Source organism: Sturnira hondurensis, unplaced genomic scaffold (assembly GCF_014824575.4).
Source record: "Sturnira hondurensis isolate 20B ecotype Veracruz unplaced genomic scaffold, ASM1482457v3 Scaffold0006496, whole genome shotgun sequence".
Classification (NCBI taxonomy): Eukaryota; Metazoa; Chordata; class Mammalia; order Chiroptera; family Phyllostomidae; genus Sturnira; species Sturnira hondurensis.
Window position 1 is genome coordinate 17,297,203 of NW_028079127.1, and position 17,176 is coordinate 17,314,378.

At 60.0% G+C, this 17,176-nt stretch overlaps 1 protein-coding gene across 1 annotated transcript; it reads right to left on the reverse strand.

Annotated features, from left to right (window-relative positions):
• Window positions 1-310: 310 nt before the first annotated feature.
• On the reverse strand, window positions 311-15,488 carry CRBN (cereblon). Its single transcript, XM_037049537.1, has 11 exons — window positions 15,393-15,488; window positions 11,866-11,978; window positions 10,922-11,124; window positions 10,146-10,295; window positions 9,185-9,344; window positions 5,020-5,082; window positions 3,869-3,953; window positions 3,190-3,305; window positions 2,768-2,832; window positions 1,977-2,108; window positions 311-995 (listed from the first exon to the last, which is right to left on the reverse strand). Exons 1-11 carry the CDS (start codon window positions 15,457-15,459, stop codon window positions 815-817), a joined length of 1,335 nt encoding a protein of 444 aa, XP_036905432.1. The 5' UTR covers window positions 15,460-15,488; the 3' UTR covers window positions 311-814.
• Between the last annotated feature and the right edge of the window lie 1,688 nt (window positions 15,489-17,176).

A 17,176-nucleotide genomic window follows, 5' to 3' on the forward strand; every position in this document is an offset into this window, starting at 1 on the left:
CTCCAGGTCAGCTGTGGCTGCCGCAGCGGCCCGCCGCCCTAGAGGGGGGCCGTGACCCCAACGCTGCTGCTCACACCCGAGTTGTCCGCGTGAGCAGGTCGTGTACGGTACAGCGACAGAGGACGCGGTTGGTTTAGCTCTGCCATTCGAGTTTGCTTTTTTCTTCAACCGACGCTGAACAGAACAGCCTAAGACCGCAGCAGCCGCCTCTACGAGGGGCGCCCTGGGCTCCGACTGCGCCTGCACACCCAGTGAACGCACACTGTGCGGGGTCTCTTACCAACAGACACTGAAGGAAACGAGAACGTAGTTTTGGGCTCAAACTGCATGTTTTAACTGTAATATTTTTGAAGTTTACAAGTCAGTATCTCACAGAAACTAACAATTGAAAGAACAAAATCCTCCAGGCTTTAACTGCTACTGCCGCCTGGCCTCTCTCGGGAAGGAGCAGACGCTCACGCGTGACGCCGGCTGTGGACCCTGCGCCCGGGGCAGGGAGTGGTTGCACGCCCCGCTCCGCAGGCTGCCTCACTGCCCGTTCCCCACTAGTGCGGAAGCAGCGTCCTCCCGGGCAGGTGCCGCCTGACGTCACAGCCCACAGGGCACGGGCTGCAAGCTAGGAAGTGGGTGCGCCTGAGCTCCAAGTGGCCGAGACTGCGGTGCATCCTCTTCTGCCGCGTGTTTCAGTCTGAAGTCTTCAAAACCATCGGGTGAAGCGGCTGCCCCTCCCCCACACGCCTTCTGACCCGGGTTCGCAGCAGCAGCGGGTTTCCGGAACAGACGCTTCCGTGGGTGCCGGCCCCACCGAGGGCGCTCACAGGCACAGCACCACTTTGTCTGGGCCCACGTCGTCCTCGGTGTCGGGGATCGTGGGCAGCAGAGCAGACCGCGTCAGCCCCCAAAACTTCTGAGGTGACATGTCTTTTTTGGTGGCTGTGAATTTCCATCCAACGTGGCTTGCACAGATCTTGCACTGGGCCACCGTCCAGGCAAACCTACAAGTTCAGGGACAGAATCAGCCAAGGAAACCGCCTGCGCCTCCAGCTCACACTAGAAACCTCCGAAGACCTCCCAGAGCTGTGCTCAGAGCACCAAGAGGAACAAATGCTCGGCTTTGATTTTTCCAGTTTCGGAGCCACAGCCACGGAAAGGGCTTCTGTCTGGGCCCCGTCCAGCTGCCCTGGCGCGTGCAGAGCACGGGAGGCAGGGCTCCGTGGGAAAGGCAGTCCCGCGGAGAAGGAGGGCCCCCGCTGGGAGGACTGGCGGGCCGCAACCGCCCCAAGAGAAGGGGGCGCACTGGGGGCGTGGGGACAGAAGCCTGTTTCTCACCTGAGACAGAAAAACAGCTGAAGACCCCCCCCCCACCACCACCACCAAAACAGGATGATTTGGTCAGAAGTACAAGCCCCAGCATTCCTGTTTCTCAGGAAAATAAACCAAACTGTGGACTTGCAACCATTTCCTTATTTCCCCAGGCGCTTCCCACATATCACATTTACAGTCGTAAGTCAATTCCAGATTTAGTTCTTGGACTAAAAAGGGTGTTGGGACTGGACAGGCCAAATGACATGGCTCTGGTGTGGAACGGCAAGGAAAAGGCTAGTTCCTGCTCAGCTCATTGTCTCTCTTAAAAAAAGACAGGCCCAGCGTTCAGATGGAAAGACAAACAGGGTTCCTGAAGCCGATGGGGCAGAGGGACCCGCAGGGGAGGTGGGGCGGGGGTGGAAGCTGCGGCCCCAGGTTGGCCCTTGTGGTCCATGAGCTGACGCTCCCCGCCGTGGCCCCCATACCTCCGGGGTCACAGTCAACGATAGAGCGCGCACACCTGTTCGCAGCCACTAACTGGTGACACGAACGGCATTTAGACAGAACTACAACTGCACGGTCTGCTTGGCGTTACCACGTTGCTTAGGAATCTGATTTTCTTTCCCATTAAGGCAAAGCCACTGAGAGAAAAGCCGCCCGAGGGCCATTACCCAGGAAACCAGCTGTGCTCGGTGGACGGCCGGCCGACGAGGCTCAAGTTGGAGGCCTTGTACACGGTCAGTGTCTCGTGCACGTAGCCGTGCGGGTTCACGTAGGCTGCCATCGGCCCACACAGGGACAGGCTGTGACAGAACAGCACAGGGTGTCAGTAGGTGGGGCGGGGCAGTTTAGGCCAAACTGCCCTTTACAAGCAGACCGAGGCCTAAGGTTACGGGAGTGGTCACTTCTGACCTCTTGGTCACTTTTACGTACATCCCAGCCTCAGACTGCGAGCAGGAGGCAGGCAGTCGGCAGCTCAGCTCCATCTAAGTGCTTCCTGGTGACCAGAGGCAATGGGAACACCGGTTCTCAGGCCCTCCACAGAGGTGTGGTGTGGAGCCCCCAGCTCAGTGGGGTCTAGAGGGCATGCAGCCCCCCACACTGCCGACGGCAGTGCTGCCCATCTGGACTCGGAGCTGCGAGGTGGCTGTGTCCCAGCCACAGGCGTGTCCCACCTCCACCTGGGCCGTGTGGCAGACCTGACGTTGAACTGCACACAGCGCCTGCGGCACATGGACGGCCCTCCACGGCCCTGCAGCTCAGCCTCCAACCAGGACTGGGGAGCAGGGCCTTGCAGTGCCCCCCGCCTGAGCTGCTGCCGCTGCCCAGCCTCGGGGGACCTGTCCTGGGGGACCCCCTGCCCCTCACTGTCCACTTGCTGAGTGTAACTAACCAGGGGAGGAAAGACTGGGAGTGTGGCTGGGAGCGTGCACTCCAGTTTACAGAAAATGGAGCATCTCACCTGAATATTTCATTTTTGGTGGTTATCTCTGTTTCCTGACACTGTTTGCAACAGAGAGACGTGCACTGAAACGGAAGAGGAAGTCAGTGGGGAAAGCCACACCCACGCAGGGACGTAATCTCACAGGGCACACACACTCACAAGACCAAGGACCCCTGGCTAAAGACACGGCTGCTGACACACACAACCCTGGTGGTGCACAGCGCGGGTGGAGCTGATGAGACAAAGGGACCCAGAGCTGGTGAACGCGTAACAAGTCCAGCTTCCGTCTACGGGCCCAAGTGACATGCTTCTGTCGTCTTCTCCATTTTCTGGCTCCAGCAGCAGGACTGACAGACCTTGCAGGGGCTGCTGGGCCCCCACAGAGCGCCCTGGCACCCCAGACCCACCAGACACTGATGTCACAGGGCCCCGCCACTCACCTTATTCATAATGTCCAGCTCACAGCGCAGGCGCTGGACGGCACTGCCGATCCGGAGGAGCTGGACCCTCAGCACGTCGTCAATAGGGAGACAAGCCGCGACTCTGTAGGAAAAGTCTGGAGAGACATGGGGCGGGGGGTCAAGTTTTGAACGTGCACAGCAGACACCCTTTGCAGGGCTCCCTCCCGAGGGCGTGCCTCACCCGCGAGACCAAGCGGGCGCCCTCGGGAAGTTCGGGAAGGGAACTCTTCCCGTGCTGTTTCCACGAGTGCCGCCGCTGCACCCAGCACACAACCTGACGCGGTCGGTCGAAGGCCCTGGTTGCTCAGGGGCACCTCACAGACCGACCCGGAGGGGGCATGGGGCGTGTCCTAGCGTGGGGGGCGTGTCCTAGCGTGGGGGAATGTCGGCCTCCTGGTGGGAGGGGGGCTGCCCTTGGGAGTATTCCCAACGGAGCCAGTGGTCGCCACTGAGCTTGTTAGGGAAACTGCTGAAAATTGGGGCTTTTACAGAATTGGAGAACTCTGATATGCTCAACTAAGTACTTGTTTTTTAAAAGTGCTCAAAGCAAAAGAAATGTGTACGCTTTTCAAAACTAATAAAAATACTCATCAGAAAACACAAAATTGTTTCCATTGGTGAGACACCTCAGCCACAGGAAGGAGCCACCTGTTCCTACCTATCGGATTAGAAGGCAGAGAGTCGTCTTTCAGATTCTCGTCCCACTCACGGAGCTGCTTCTTGATTCTGTCCATCAAAGTCTCCTTGTTGGAGAGAAAAGTAGCCATGGTGACGTACACAGACTTTACGGCTCACCGACCCTTTTCCAACTCCCCTCAACAAAGCTAAAAACATGTGAGCAGCAGCGAAGCCATCACTAAAATCTGAGTTCCATTCAAAACACCTGTTTTCCCAAGGGGCCACAATCAAAGCCCCAGGGAGGCCTGGCAGGTGCCCGGCTCTCCCCACTCCCCCGGGGAGGCCTCCTCTGCCTCCAGGCCAAACTGAGGCCCCTGCCAACCGAGCAGGCACTTCCTCTTCACGCCCAAGAGCTTCCTCTTTTAACAAGTGTGCGCAAAAGCGCCCCCACTCTGTCGGGCAGCAGTGGTGCGCTTCGGTTCCCGCAGTGCCGGGCCCTGGTGAGTGCACAGAGCCCCCTGGGGCCACTTTCCCAGGATGCGAAACCCAGGGCAGCCCGACCCCCAAAGGGGAGCGAGTGACACGTGCTGACTGTGCTCTGGGCCAAGGGCCACAGCCACCAGTCCCTTCATGGTACAGACGCTCAAGTAATTCGCCCCAAGCCACACGAGGGACAGAAATCAGGCTGTGGACAGTCTCTGTCCAGAAGTACAGACTGCTGAGCTGCTCCGGCAGCCTGTCTCTCTGGGTTCTGCGTGGGGGGGGGGGGGAATGCCATCAGGAGTGAGAGGTTCAGCAAAACCCCGGTGGGTGTGCCCACTCGCGCACTAACCAGTGAGCAGGAGACACAGTCATTATATTTATTCAGAAAAGTACAAAACACTGTAAAAGGATTCTTTAAGTTTCTAATATGACTACCCCTTGACCCAAAAGAATTTCAAATGCTTGATAAACCCTGAAACATCTCCTTGTCCTGAAGTTACCAGGCACGAGACACTGGGAAAACCAGAAACTCGGTGCAGTGAAGGCCAAGGCCACCCAGGGGTCCCTTCGGTCCCTGCTGTTCTCCTGACGTGTAACTGGACCTGAACGTGCAACGCCACTGGGCACGAAAGCCCCCGCCCTGCTCTAACTGCCCTGAGTTACGACCCCGCTGCCCCCGAGGCACACAGCTGAGGGAGAGATACTCACAGCATCGTACAAGGAATACAGCCAGCGAGGCCACGAAGTCAAATTTGCACAATGGAACTTCCTCTGAAAACGAAAAAAGTCACTAAATAAAGTGGCCTCACACAATAAAGGTTTTAAGGTAGACAGAGCTGCTTTGGAAAGTTCCTTTGGCCCAGGAAAGACTTGTAATTTCAAAGGGAAAAACTTTGTACGTGATTTCGTAATAGCCGGTTATCTGTTAGGTTGAACAATCACTTTATAGCCTTCAAATACATGTTGCAACTGGAATCTTGATTCTGCTGAAAAACCCGAGCACCAAACTCACACTGAAGTGGGGAGAAGGCTGGGCTCTGCCCCCCAGAGCACGTCGCCTGCCTTTACACTGAGAAGCCCTGCCCAGTGTCTGCAGTGAGACCCTGGAAATGCGGCCAAACTGTCCTTGTGGGGGGGCTCCTAGTGGCTGCCGACAGCGCCGCCACAGAGGCAGACGGGCGAGGCGACCGCAGGCCTGACGTGCGTGCCCACGGGTGACGCCCTGACCACGTCCCATTCCGACGACATCAAGGACCGACGGGGAACCAGCAGTGTTTCCGGGCTGAAAGTGGACGCTGTCCACTGTCCCCGACCCTTACGAAGACGTGGGCTATGCTCAGGTCCCTGCAGGGTCCCCACACCGACGGGAAGGCTCAGTACAGTGTCGGTCCTCAAAGTACGCACTTCGTGCGGCGCCAGCGAGACGGGGGTTCAGAAGCCTGATTTCAAGTCCAGGACGTGGGGAAGTGGACGCACGCAGAGGAGCCGCTACAGCCGTGAACCGGCAGTGACCCGACCACGTGTCCTCAGTAGCTGCAGGCCAGTGTGTCTGATCCCAGAACAGAACCGGGAGCAAAGAGAACCACCGCCCACGTGCAGATGCACAGGAGCCTGCAGGGAACGGAGCAGGCCGGGGCCGGACCAGCGAGAGGGCCTCTGACAAAGTGGGAGCCCTGGGCTTGTGCCCATGGGACAGGGGGACAGCAGTGTGCTGGGAAGCGCGGGGCTTGCCTGCCCGCAGTCCCGTCCAGCTCCAGGCGAAGTAGAGACCAGGCGAAGTAGAGACGAGAAAGTCACCCCACAGACTGAAAGGCCGCCAGGGAACACGCTGGTGGGCTGTGCGAGGCAACCAGTGGCGGTTCGTCACACGGCGGTTTCTGCCCCTCCCCACCTTTCCCTGCTCCTCTCTCTCAAACCCATGAGCAAGTCCTCGGTGAGCAGCTGAAGGAAAAGCAGAACGTCACTCTCCCATGACGGTCACAGACAAGGACTCTGTCGCACCAGGGTTCCGGAGAGGAGGTGCGGGCTGACGCCAGGTTTGGAGATGTCGCTCACAGGTGTGCCAGTCACACCATTTTAGGAGCCACTACCGGGTGAGCGCAGACTTGCTCCAGAGGCCCCTGGGCCCCAGCTCACAGCACTAGGCCCTGGGAGAGAGGAGTCTCCAGCTCAGCGGGGCCCCTCGTGCACGGCCCCCCAAAGACAGCCGGGGCACGGCGTGCACGCTCCAATGGTAACTCTGACCCTGAGAGGTCAGCCGGTAAGACCCTGAAGGGCTCTCCAAACAGCTTTTTACTTTTTGGACCAAAACAAACAGTAAGGACTTTTGTCACAGTTGAGGCACAGAATTAAAAATGGTACCAACAGCCCATTAGGCGATGGGACACGCAGTGACAGTGAGCTCTCAGAGACAGACACGGGAGGGTGGTGGCCCACGGTCATAGACGGGGATGGGAGTCAGACTCCAACCACCAGTCACTCGCCACCACTCTGAAGGCCCAGGACTGTCAGCCCTACTTTTCTGCGTCTGGGGCGTCCCAGTGGTTACACCGCCGGACATGAGTGACACTGGGCTGTGGCGCTTCCAAGTCGCCGGGGAGATGCTGCCCTCCCAGAGTGACTCAGGATCACATGGTGACAGAGCCACTTGGTACCACCCACCACATCAGGGAGCCCTCTCGTAACACAGAAGCCTGTCTCCCTGCACGAACGTCCCTTCCCAGGATGACACAGGGGCAGGAACAGGGCACAGGAGCACACTGGGGCCAGCGTCCCCCGCTCACTGCCACACCCAGGCACCGAGGTGCTCTCAGGCTGGGTCCGGGGTGTCTCGGCCCCTACCAGTCAGAGCGAGGTGGCCTCTGAAGTCCCCGCAGGACTGCCCGAGGGGTCCTGAAGCTCTGCCCGCACGCAGGTTAAATGTGCCCACTGCACCTTCCTGGTGGGAACATACTCCGTGTAGACCACGGCCCCAAGGCCAGGGACGTGCTCCAGGGAGGGCGGCAATACAGGGCCGCTGCACAGACCCTCGGCATCCCACTTGCACCTGGCACTGCAGAGGCCCCCGGCTCCCAGCTGACGAGGTCCTGCAGCTCGTGGTGTCCCCCAGAGCCGTCAGTGCCACGGGCTCTGGCCTGGCCGGGCCCACTCTGCAGTGAGGCCCCCGAAGGGCACCATCCACAGGAAGCCGAGAGCAGGCCGGCCCTTGGAGGAGCCTGTGGCCCAAGGTCAGCCGTCATAGCCTTTTGCTTTTAAGCCTCAAAACTAGAGCCTTGGCTTCGTCTCCCAACCACGTAGTGTTGGAAACACGTGAAGCACATGCGTGTAGCTCTTCAAGGGGCAGTGAACTTCACTGGGACGGCATCGCAGGCTAATAGCCCACCGTGTGAACCGCTGCTCCGGGTTTGCACGGCCACAGAGGAGGTCACTCCCTGCACCGAGCCCCGTCCCAGCTGGCAGGGCACACAGCAGCCGCAGCTTCTGCAGGTGACCCCACAGCTCCCAGTTTTGTCCCTTCATCCCCCAGACTCCTCCTGGTTCCCGGAACTGGAGTGCAGTGATGGACAAATGTCACACACAGCTGCGGGGCCAGGGTGAATGCCGGGGGAGGCACCTGACTGCAGAGCTGAGGTCAAGACTCTTCTAGTTCCATTAAAAGAGTGACAACGATGTGACTGCCCCTGCTGCTGCAGTGACTGCTCCAGACCGAGGCAAGGATGGAAGGTGAGGCAGTGAACGGCAGCCCCCTCTCGGACATGCCAGGGCTAAGACGAGGGGCGAGACCCCCGGTCTGCAGCAGACGGCCTGAGCCTGCCGCCCCGTACAGACGCCTGCAGGGGGCCCTGCCCAGACAGCAGGACGGGGACACGATGCACACCGTGGCGGAGGAGACCCCCCCACGGCGGCCTGCACCGACCCACACCCGTTCTGACCCCGCTGCCCTGCCGGACAAGGAAGGGACGGTCAGCACGGGGTCTGTCTGTCCGCAGGGCAGCTGTCTGTCTGTTTTCAGAAGGTGAATCTCGCAAAGCCACCATGTGCTGCATTTAGGGACGAGCAACCCTTTCCTTTAGGCAACAGCTGTAGAGCTGCTACTTTGTACCAGAACCGACATGACACATCTCTCCAGTGAGGAGACACAGGCCTTGTGCACCTTTTCCCAAGAGAAAGAATGATTTCACCAACAGGACGCCCGTGAGAGTCAACACTGGGCATGTCTCACAGAGCACGAAGTCACCAGCCAGCTCTGCAAGGCTGACGGGACTGTGCAGAGCAAGCTGAGAGCCTTGCTTTCAGAAGCCCAGAGGGAGTCAGACTCACTCTCCCTGCTCTCAGGTCCTGGGCTTCCACTCGGGCCAGACAGCTGACGAGACTCCATGACGTGACTCCAGTGTGAGGGAGGACCCTGCAGGGTCGAAGCTACAAGCTGCCCTGGCTGATGTGGCTCGGTGGACTGAGCACCCGCCTGGGAGCCAAAGGGTCAATTCAACTGCGCCAGTTCAATCCCCAGTCAGGGCACACCCCTGGGTTGCAGACCAGGTCCCCAGTGGGGGGTGCACAAGAAGCAGCCACTCACTGGTGTGTCTCACTCTCCCTTCCCCTATAACAGTAAAGTAAATAAATCTTTAAATAAAAAGAAAGAAAGAAAAGGAACTACCAGCTGTTAACACACAACAGTGAGAAGACCTCACTGCCCCGTGCAGCTCACGGCCGATGGGGCCACAGCGTGGTCAGGCGCCCCCGCCACGGTCAGCAGGACCGTGCAGGTGTCCGGGACCTGCATCCTGGCAGCTCCTGGAGTGTCTTTCTTACAGACGGGAGCAGCAGCACGCGGCCTCCGTTCCTGGAAGACACCCAGGAAGGCTGTGCTCACCTTCTGGTACTTCTGCCACCACCTGCCGGAGCGCCGGTCCTCCCAGGAGCCGGACGGGGCGGGGACGAGCTGGCGCCTGCGCAGGGACTCGAGCTGGACGGCGGACATGGTGGAGGGCAGCACGCACTCGGGCAGGATCCGCACCTTCGCCTGCTGGATCCTGAAATGGACACCGGCCCACCCGACCTCCTGAGTCTCTCGCACAGGCTCGTTTTCAACAGCAAGACTTTCAAAGCGACTGTGTTCCATAAACGGAAGGGAAAACCCGACCTAACCTAAGGGGCGGATCCTCGATCTCACTGCGGAATTGAAGGCAAGGAGGCTTTTCAAAGCTCAGATGCACACAGTGCACACAGGAAACTGAGTGTTAAAGACCAACACAGCCAACCGCTGCTGCTCGTCTTCGTATCTGAATATCAACTTCTCAGCCCCCCACCCATCCCATCCCCCATCCCCCGTCTCCATGTGGCCTGACCCCCATGCCACTCTCTCTGTCACCCACCCTGGGGGGTGGGAAAGAGAAACTCAAGACCCCGCCCCCAGGGATGAGTTAAATGAGATCAGGGCATTACTTGCAGCCTTAACTTCCGTGTGGGTTTCCCTTCTCACTCCCAAACATTTAACTTGAATATGCAGACACTCAAAATGCACACGATCCTTTTACCTGACTCCCAGGAAGGTCCTCTGGGCTTGCCCCAGGGCCCTCAGGCCACCGGGAGGGCTGCAGCCCCTCCCCCGGCCGTCACTCGCTAGGGTGGGGGCTGGGCTGGGATTTAGGCCTCCCTAGTTCTGGAAACATCCCAGTGACTGGGAGGCACAGTGAGGCTGGAAGCCACCAGGCTAACCCCCCAAGGAAGGAGAAGGACCGGTGAGAGTCACAAAGAGTGAAAGGTCAGCCCGTGACACCAGAACCCGAGTCCCTCCGAGATGCCCGTGCGGCCAGGAGGGCAACGCTCCTCACCCGTCCGACTGCGTCCTCAGCTCCAGCACGCGGAACCGCTGCCGCCCCACGGCCTTCACCTTCACCACCTCGATCCCGAAGTCCTGCTCCTCGCGGTAGGCGTAGATCTCCGCCGTGGTTCCAAACTGGGCTTCCCGCTCCTGCACGTTACTGCCGGGACGATTCCAAAAGGGAGACAGTGCTGAGCATTTCATGTCTGTGTATGCGAAGCTGGTGTCAGCGACACGAGAACACAGTGACGGCCCCCCACTGCAAAGCTGCTGTCCTCGTACTGTCAGACGGGGGGCGGGGGCGGGATTCAGGTCGAGGAGGAGGCCTCATGAAGAACAGTGAGCACGCTTTCAGGAAAACCACCTCTAGACGCTGAAACGCCCTGGGGCACCGGGCAACTCTCCCCGCCTTCAGGGAACACTCGTGTGCAGGCGTCCGCACTGCCTGCCCCCCGCTGCCCACTCCCACAGCCGCCCAGGGCTGGGGAGACTCGGCGGCAGTCTGCCGCGGGACGGACAGCGCACGGCCCGCAGCCCCTCTTCCGTGCCAGTCGTCCCTTACATCACGACGTGAAGGCCCTGCTCCTCTTTAAACACCGACAGGCCGCGCACACCAGGAAGCCCGTCGGTGCAGGAAGGCAGGGTAAGTCCGAAAACACTCCCGCATTCCCCCAGAACCCTTCCCCACGTGCCCCACCGAGCCCATCTCCCGGGCATGCGCAGTGACTGTCAGGGGGCGTGACGCAGGTGAGCGCCGGCGGAAGAGCCGGGCCTGCGTGCACCCACCTGTAGGCGAGGACGGCGAAGGTCCGGTCCCGCTGGATCAGCGCGCGCACCGTGCTGACCTCCTGCGGGCGGAAGAGCTGCAGCGGCAGGGTCTGCCCCGGGATCAGCACCAGCGCCACCTGCGGCAGCACGGGCAGCACCTGGCAGCTGTCGTCGTCGTGCAGCGTCCGGCCGTGGAACTCCTCCATGTCGGCGCCCAGGTACTGCGGGCGGACGGGGGCCCGGGTCAGCTCGGGCGGGGCGCGGGGCTCTGTGCCCCGAGTGCATGCAAACCAGAAGCGCTCGCTTCCACTCTCAGAAGGATTTCAGACACTTTGTAAGAATCGCTCGGGTACACACTCAAGACCAGGTTTTGGTTCGAAACGTTGGGTTGGCCAAAAAGTTTGTACAGTCTTTTCCATAAAATGTGCATTTTTCGTTTTCACCAATAACTTTACGGAGCTGGACATTCTGAGTGTGTCCACGACCTCCCACACGGTACAACATGGGTTGTTTCCAATCAGTGTCTCGATCTGATCGCTGCCAACTTCACCTCGTCTACCCAACCCTGGGCACCGTCAGCGGGGCACCGTCAGCGGGGCACCTCCGGGGCGCAACCGCGCAGCCCACTCGGCCACGCTCACGCGGTCACGGCACCCTCTCCACACACTGCTCACACCCTGGAGGTCCGGTTGGGCTCACTCGAAACAACACAGTATAATGTACTGAAATGTTGCCCATTCTCCTCTATCTTCAACATTAAGGTGGCAACACAAACACTCGCCAACCTTTACGTTTTTCTTTTAAAGCGCACGGACAGGACGGCCGTCACCACAAGACCTAACGGAACCGTCTCCAGTGAAGGGGAAGGCAAGCAAGCGCTGCTAGAGCGGCGTGCGGAGACCACCGAGAACCCTGCGGCCGACCGGACCTGTGTCTGCCAGGTCTGCCACGCAATGACATACCGTGTGTGACGTCGGCAGACTGGTGTCAAAGTTTATGATGTTGGGCTTCTTGGCTTCTCCGCCGTCCTGGTCTTCCACTTCCATTTCGACCCCATCTTCTTCCTCGCTCTCCGCTGTGAACGGACAGTGAACCAGACGTGTGGCCGTCAGGCCGCACTCCCCTTCGAAGGCACGGCCTCCCCTGCAGGGCCCCCCTCTGCAGGGCCCCCCACCCCCCCACAGGCCCTGAGCGCTGGAGCGTGGGGCTGCGACACCGCGCTGTGGGACTGAGGCCCCGGGGGCCGGGCCGGCTCTGGCACCAGCCCCTCCTTAGCCCGGCGTTTGCTGTCAACTGGTTCAGCGTCCCGGCAGCGCTGTGTCCCGTGCAGCTCACCCCATCTCCCGGCAGCTCACGTCTGCCACCCTAAGGTGTCGGCTCGTCTCCACCTTGTGTCTGGGTCTCCTCAACTGGTGCCCAATGCCCCCTGTGCCCCAGAACCCCACCCAGGAGACCCCACTCTGCTTCCCTTCTCCTTGGCCTCATCTGGGCTGCAGGCTCCCACTGCCCGGCTGCGAGGGCCCTGGGCAGGCGTTTCGTCCTGTGTGTTCTCACGGTCGGGCTGGGCCTCCGAGCTCCTGGGAGGAGGACCCCAGAGGCGAAAGGCTGCCACCGGTGCTGCCGGTCCCTGGGGAGCCGACCCCAACCACCCGGCTGAGGGTGGGGAGGGTGTGCCTGAGGGGCTCCTCTGCGAAGGCACTCGGGGGCCCAGCGGACGTCCTCCTGTGTGAGCCACGGACTCCTCTCCCTGTCAGGAGCTCTGACACCCAGTGCACCCCCCAGTCTCCCCCTCTGCACAGGGACAGGCGTGGCCAAGAAGATCTCTAAGGGTCTTTCAAACTTCCCCTGTCAGAAGTCCCCACAGAAGCCCTGGCTGCGGTGGCTCAGTGGACTGAGCACTGGCCTGTGAACCAAGGGGTCGCTGGTTTGATTCCCAGTCAGGGCACATGCCTGGGTGTCAGGGCAGGTCCCCAGTAGGGGGCGTGTGAGAGGCAGCCACACATTGATGTTTTCTCCCCACCTCTTTCTCCCTCCCTTACCCTCTCTCTAAAAATAAAATAAAATATTTTTAAAAAATTTAAAAAAGAAGTCCCCACAGAAGACAGGAAGGAGGGGACCTGAAGGAGGGGGACCTGAGGGAGGTACTGCCTGGCAGGCTGAGTCTAAGGCAGTGACATCACTTCTTGCTGTCGCTGCCATTTGAAAATGAAACATCTGCCATTATTCCCATCAGTTTGCTTTGGAATTTTATAAAGCTTGTGTGAGGCCCTGGCCAGGTATCTCAGTGGGCGGGAGCATCGTCCCCACACGCCAAGGTTGTGGGTTCGATCCCCAGTCAGGGCACATATCGGAAGCAGCCAAAGAACACACAAATGACAGGAACAACAAATCAGTGTCTCTCTCTCCCCCGCTGTAAAAAAAGTCAACAAAAAAGTTTACATGAAGTATAAAACATTTTAAAAGAAGTGTCTTAGAAGCTTTCTCCATACACAGCTGAAATTATGAAAACTAAGCCAATCTGCCCTAAAACCTGGTGTCACTGGTAACAGGTGTGAACGTTAGGGAGCCGCCCTGAACAGACGCTGTTCTGTCTGGTGGGGTCTGTCCCCTCCGTGCCAGCTATGGGGGCCCCTGCTCTACCCTGGTGGCGCTCAGCTGGAGGGACTAGGCCCCTCAAGGGCTGTGGGGAATGTCTGGAAATGTCGGTGGGGGCCAGGATCGGGCCGGTCCTGCCAGTGTGGAGAGGGCACGGCCGGGCGTGCTGCTCGCAGGCCACAGTCAGGCCGGCGGCAGAGAGCTCGCGCCCCCAGGGCAGACGGCTGTGACCGAGAGACCCTGGGCTAGAATAGCCACAGAGATGTGGGAGCCTCATCTTCACCCCTTATTTCATGTGTCTCTAAAATCTTCAAAGTACATAAAGTGTCACCACAGAAGAGTCATTTCCTTTCCTGTATGCCGTCGTTTCAAACTCTCTCCGGCCAGGTCCCTGACCAGAAAATACAAACACCTTTCAATATGGTAATTGCGCTGGGCTTCCTGCGAATTCTTACGGACTCCCAGACACAAAGCTTTGTCAAAGCGAACCTGGTCACTCCATCTCATGTCCACATGGCCTGTGGCCTAGCACTGCGAGTAGGTAGGAAGCTGTCCTAAGAACACAGATGTTTCACCTAGAGGTAATTACTGAAAAACACAAGCTTACGGTACAAATACTCTGAGTCAACTCCTTGTGTTTACAGCCCTGACCACATGCAGTCCCCTGGCCGGCCGGTGGGCAGCCCCGAAGGCTTCCCGGGGAGAAAGCTGAATGGCTGGCTACCAGCTCACAGGCTGGAACCCTTCGTTTTAAAACACGCTTTAACTGTCCTGCCTGCCAGTCTCTAAAGGAGCTCCTTACGCACAGCAGCCTCCTTTCTCCGCTCAGCTGTTCACCCGAGTTTCCCTGGCCCCGAGACGGATGCTCTGCATCTGAACTGGAGCTGGTTCCCCGACACTGAAAGAGGGGACTGACGGAAGGGCAACCCAGTCCGTCTTCACCATTAACTCCGGGGTGACTCAGAAACGCACTGCTTTCGCATCGACAGCCTGTCGCCCTTTGGACTTTGAGGACAACCCCACGGACTGCCTGCCGAGAACCACCACAGTGAAGTCATGCGCAGGGCCGATGGCAGGGCTGACACACTCAGCTTTGTGTCGGCTCCGCTGCCGGCTTCAGAACAGCGTCCGACCCCGGTTCAGTTGTGCAAAGTAGGCCACTCCTGCACGGGGTGCGTGCACGCTGCCCCCCCCCCCCGCTCCTCCAACCCACGCAGGGGGTCTCGGGGCACCAGTGACCCGCCAAAAACAGCTTTCCTTTGGCAACTGCCTGGACCCACAATTGTGTCTTGGACAGAAAACCCCCAAGTCAGCGGCGTCTGAAAAGCAAGCTGCCCAACCACCGCTGCCTCTGCTTGCAGCGGCCTCCCGACCCACCCCGCCCCTCCCGCCCCTCCGGAGACCGCACAGCATCGGTCCTGGGTCGCAGCCACACCCCTGGCGGCCGCACCCCGGAGACCCGCTCCAGGTCCAGGCCGACCCGCGGGGCCGAGCTAAGGTCTCCAAGGCGCGGAGGCGCCTGGAGGGCAGGCCATGCACAGTAATCACTCGGTATCTCCACGGCGAGGGGGTCAAGAGACAGCGCACGCGGACAGACACGGACGGACACAGGGCGGGGCCCCGGCTGCGCGCCCTGCTGCCTGGGCCGACTCTGGCTGAACTAAGCCGCCTGGTCGCGGGGACGGAGTGACAGCAATGCTGGGGGCTTGGCGGGACGTGCGCGCTCGGGGCACGCGGGCTGTCACCGCCCAGGGACTCCGTCCGGGAGGTTCCGGCCGCAGCACGGGCCCCGGCCCCGCACCCCCAGAGCCACGTCTCGGACCCCCGCCGCCCCCGCGCGCAGCCCGCGGCCTCCGGACGCGCGCCCGCCGCCCCGCCCCGCCCCGCCCGTTACCAGGTAGCAGCGGCAGGTGGTTGCCCATGTCGTGCGCAGCGTCCTGCGGGTCGCCCTCGCCCGCCATGTCTGTTTACCCGCACAGCATGCTGGGACGGGGCGGTGCCCGCCCTCCTCGCCGCCGCGCACGCGCCACCGCGCTCCCCGGCAGCCCTCGCGGGCGGGGCGCGGCCATGCGCCACAGCGCCCCCTGGCGGCTCCCGCGGGCCCGGCCGCTGGGGCCGCGGGGCTGCACGCAGGAGGTGCTGCGAGGACCCGGGGCTGTCACGGCCGCCCTCGACTTCCTCCCCGCAGGGTTCAGAGCCCTCGCCTTGGGAAACCGAGGTTCAGAGCTCTGCCTCCACCTCGCTCTTGCCGCAGGCGGCCTGCAGCCGACAAAGCCCGCTTACAAAGCATGAGCTCCATTCTCTAAGACGCCTGCCAGGAAGTCTGAAAGGGCGTGTCATTATTCCCTGGTGGCAGGGTTGTCACTGACTTTCCTTCCAACCACCTTCAGCAGCGTCCATGCATATTCCACGGTTAACATGTGTGAGTCAGAAACAGAGAGCCCAGATGCTGTGTCCACAGAATAGACACGGATCGCCAGAGTTAAAACAGCCCCCGTGGACATGAGACCCGGGCGGCACGAGCAGCCCGAACGCGGTGGCAGTGGACGCAGTTCGGGCCTAGCAGCAGTGGGGCTGTGACCCGGCATCGCCCGTGGCCTCGGTCAGGCCCCCTGCCCCGACTTGTCTCTCCCAGCCCTGAGTGACACTCCTTGGCTTCCCTGAGGCTCGCGACGAAGGTCACCAGGCCTGTGGGCTGCAGACGAGGAAGGGAGGCGGGCTTCACTCAGAGCCCTGCTCGTTCTTCCCGGACGAATGGTGAATGAATCCCGAAACCAAGTCTTGGGAAACAGTGAACACTAAGCCATGGATTTTCATTCTGATGCACGACTAAGAATAATGTACTAATGAAGTTAAAAATACGGCTAAAACTTGGTTTCCATAAACTACAATTAATATTTGAGTTTGCAGACGGCTGGAAGACTACATTCTGCGCCGGACTTTGGGCCACACGGCCAGGCTGCCACTGAGCGTGCGCACTCGGGGAGCCCCGCCCGGTCGACTTTCTGGAAGGTGCTGCGCTTCCCTACAGCATCCCGGCAGCCTTCAGTCAGCTCGGTTTGGGGTCGTTGCACTTACTGTGGCGTGAAGTAATGCCGTGGAGACATTGTTTCTTTCGTTCACATTTGCTCTTGTGGCTCGAACGCCGGCTGGGTGCACTTTCGGAAATTCTATTGTCTCTGTGCTCATTCTGTGCTTGGCTGTCTGTGCTCCTGTTGTCGAAGGTGGGCACAGGCAACCAGGTGGTTGGTGGTCACGGACAGTGAATTGAACTGAACACACCGAGAATTTATGGCAGAAAGAGAGACAGCAGATTTATTAAGGGGTAGACCACTCCACAAAACATGGGAGAGAGCCAGCTCCCAGCAGAGATAGACCTCGGTGTGTGTGGGGGGGGGCCGGGGGCGGGGCGGGGGGGCGCGGATTCTGCTCTTACAGGGTGGATAGTCTCCGGCTGGTTTTGGTGGGCTTTTACTGCGCATGTACAAGTAGCTGTCTTACTTTAGAGCTATTGCGCATGTGGTCTCCCAGGGTTTTCCCTGACTGGCCACCAGGGAAGGGGGTCGCACAATGTTAATTTATTATAATGAAGCGGGGGTCATGTAGCATCTTCTGCTCAGGCTCAGTCATGAGTCACCAGGATTCTGTGCTTTTGCAGGAAGCAGGGGCAAGTGGTCT

Bases quoted from the DNA above. Each gene is read 5' to 3' on its own strand.
- CRBN (XM_037049537.1), bottom strand. From the start codon at position 15,459: ATGGCGGGCGAGGGCGACCCGCAGGACGCTGCGCACGACATGGGCAAC. The intron at 10,296-10,921 runs GTGGGTGCACGC...TCGTCCCGGCAG, and splicing joins TTCGCCGTCCTCGCCTACAG to TAACGTGCAGGAGCGGGAAG. The intron at 3,954-5,019 runs GTGAGTATCTCT...CTCTCCAACAAG, and splicing joins TGTATTCCTTGTACGATGCT to GAGACTTTGATGGACAGAAT.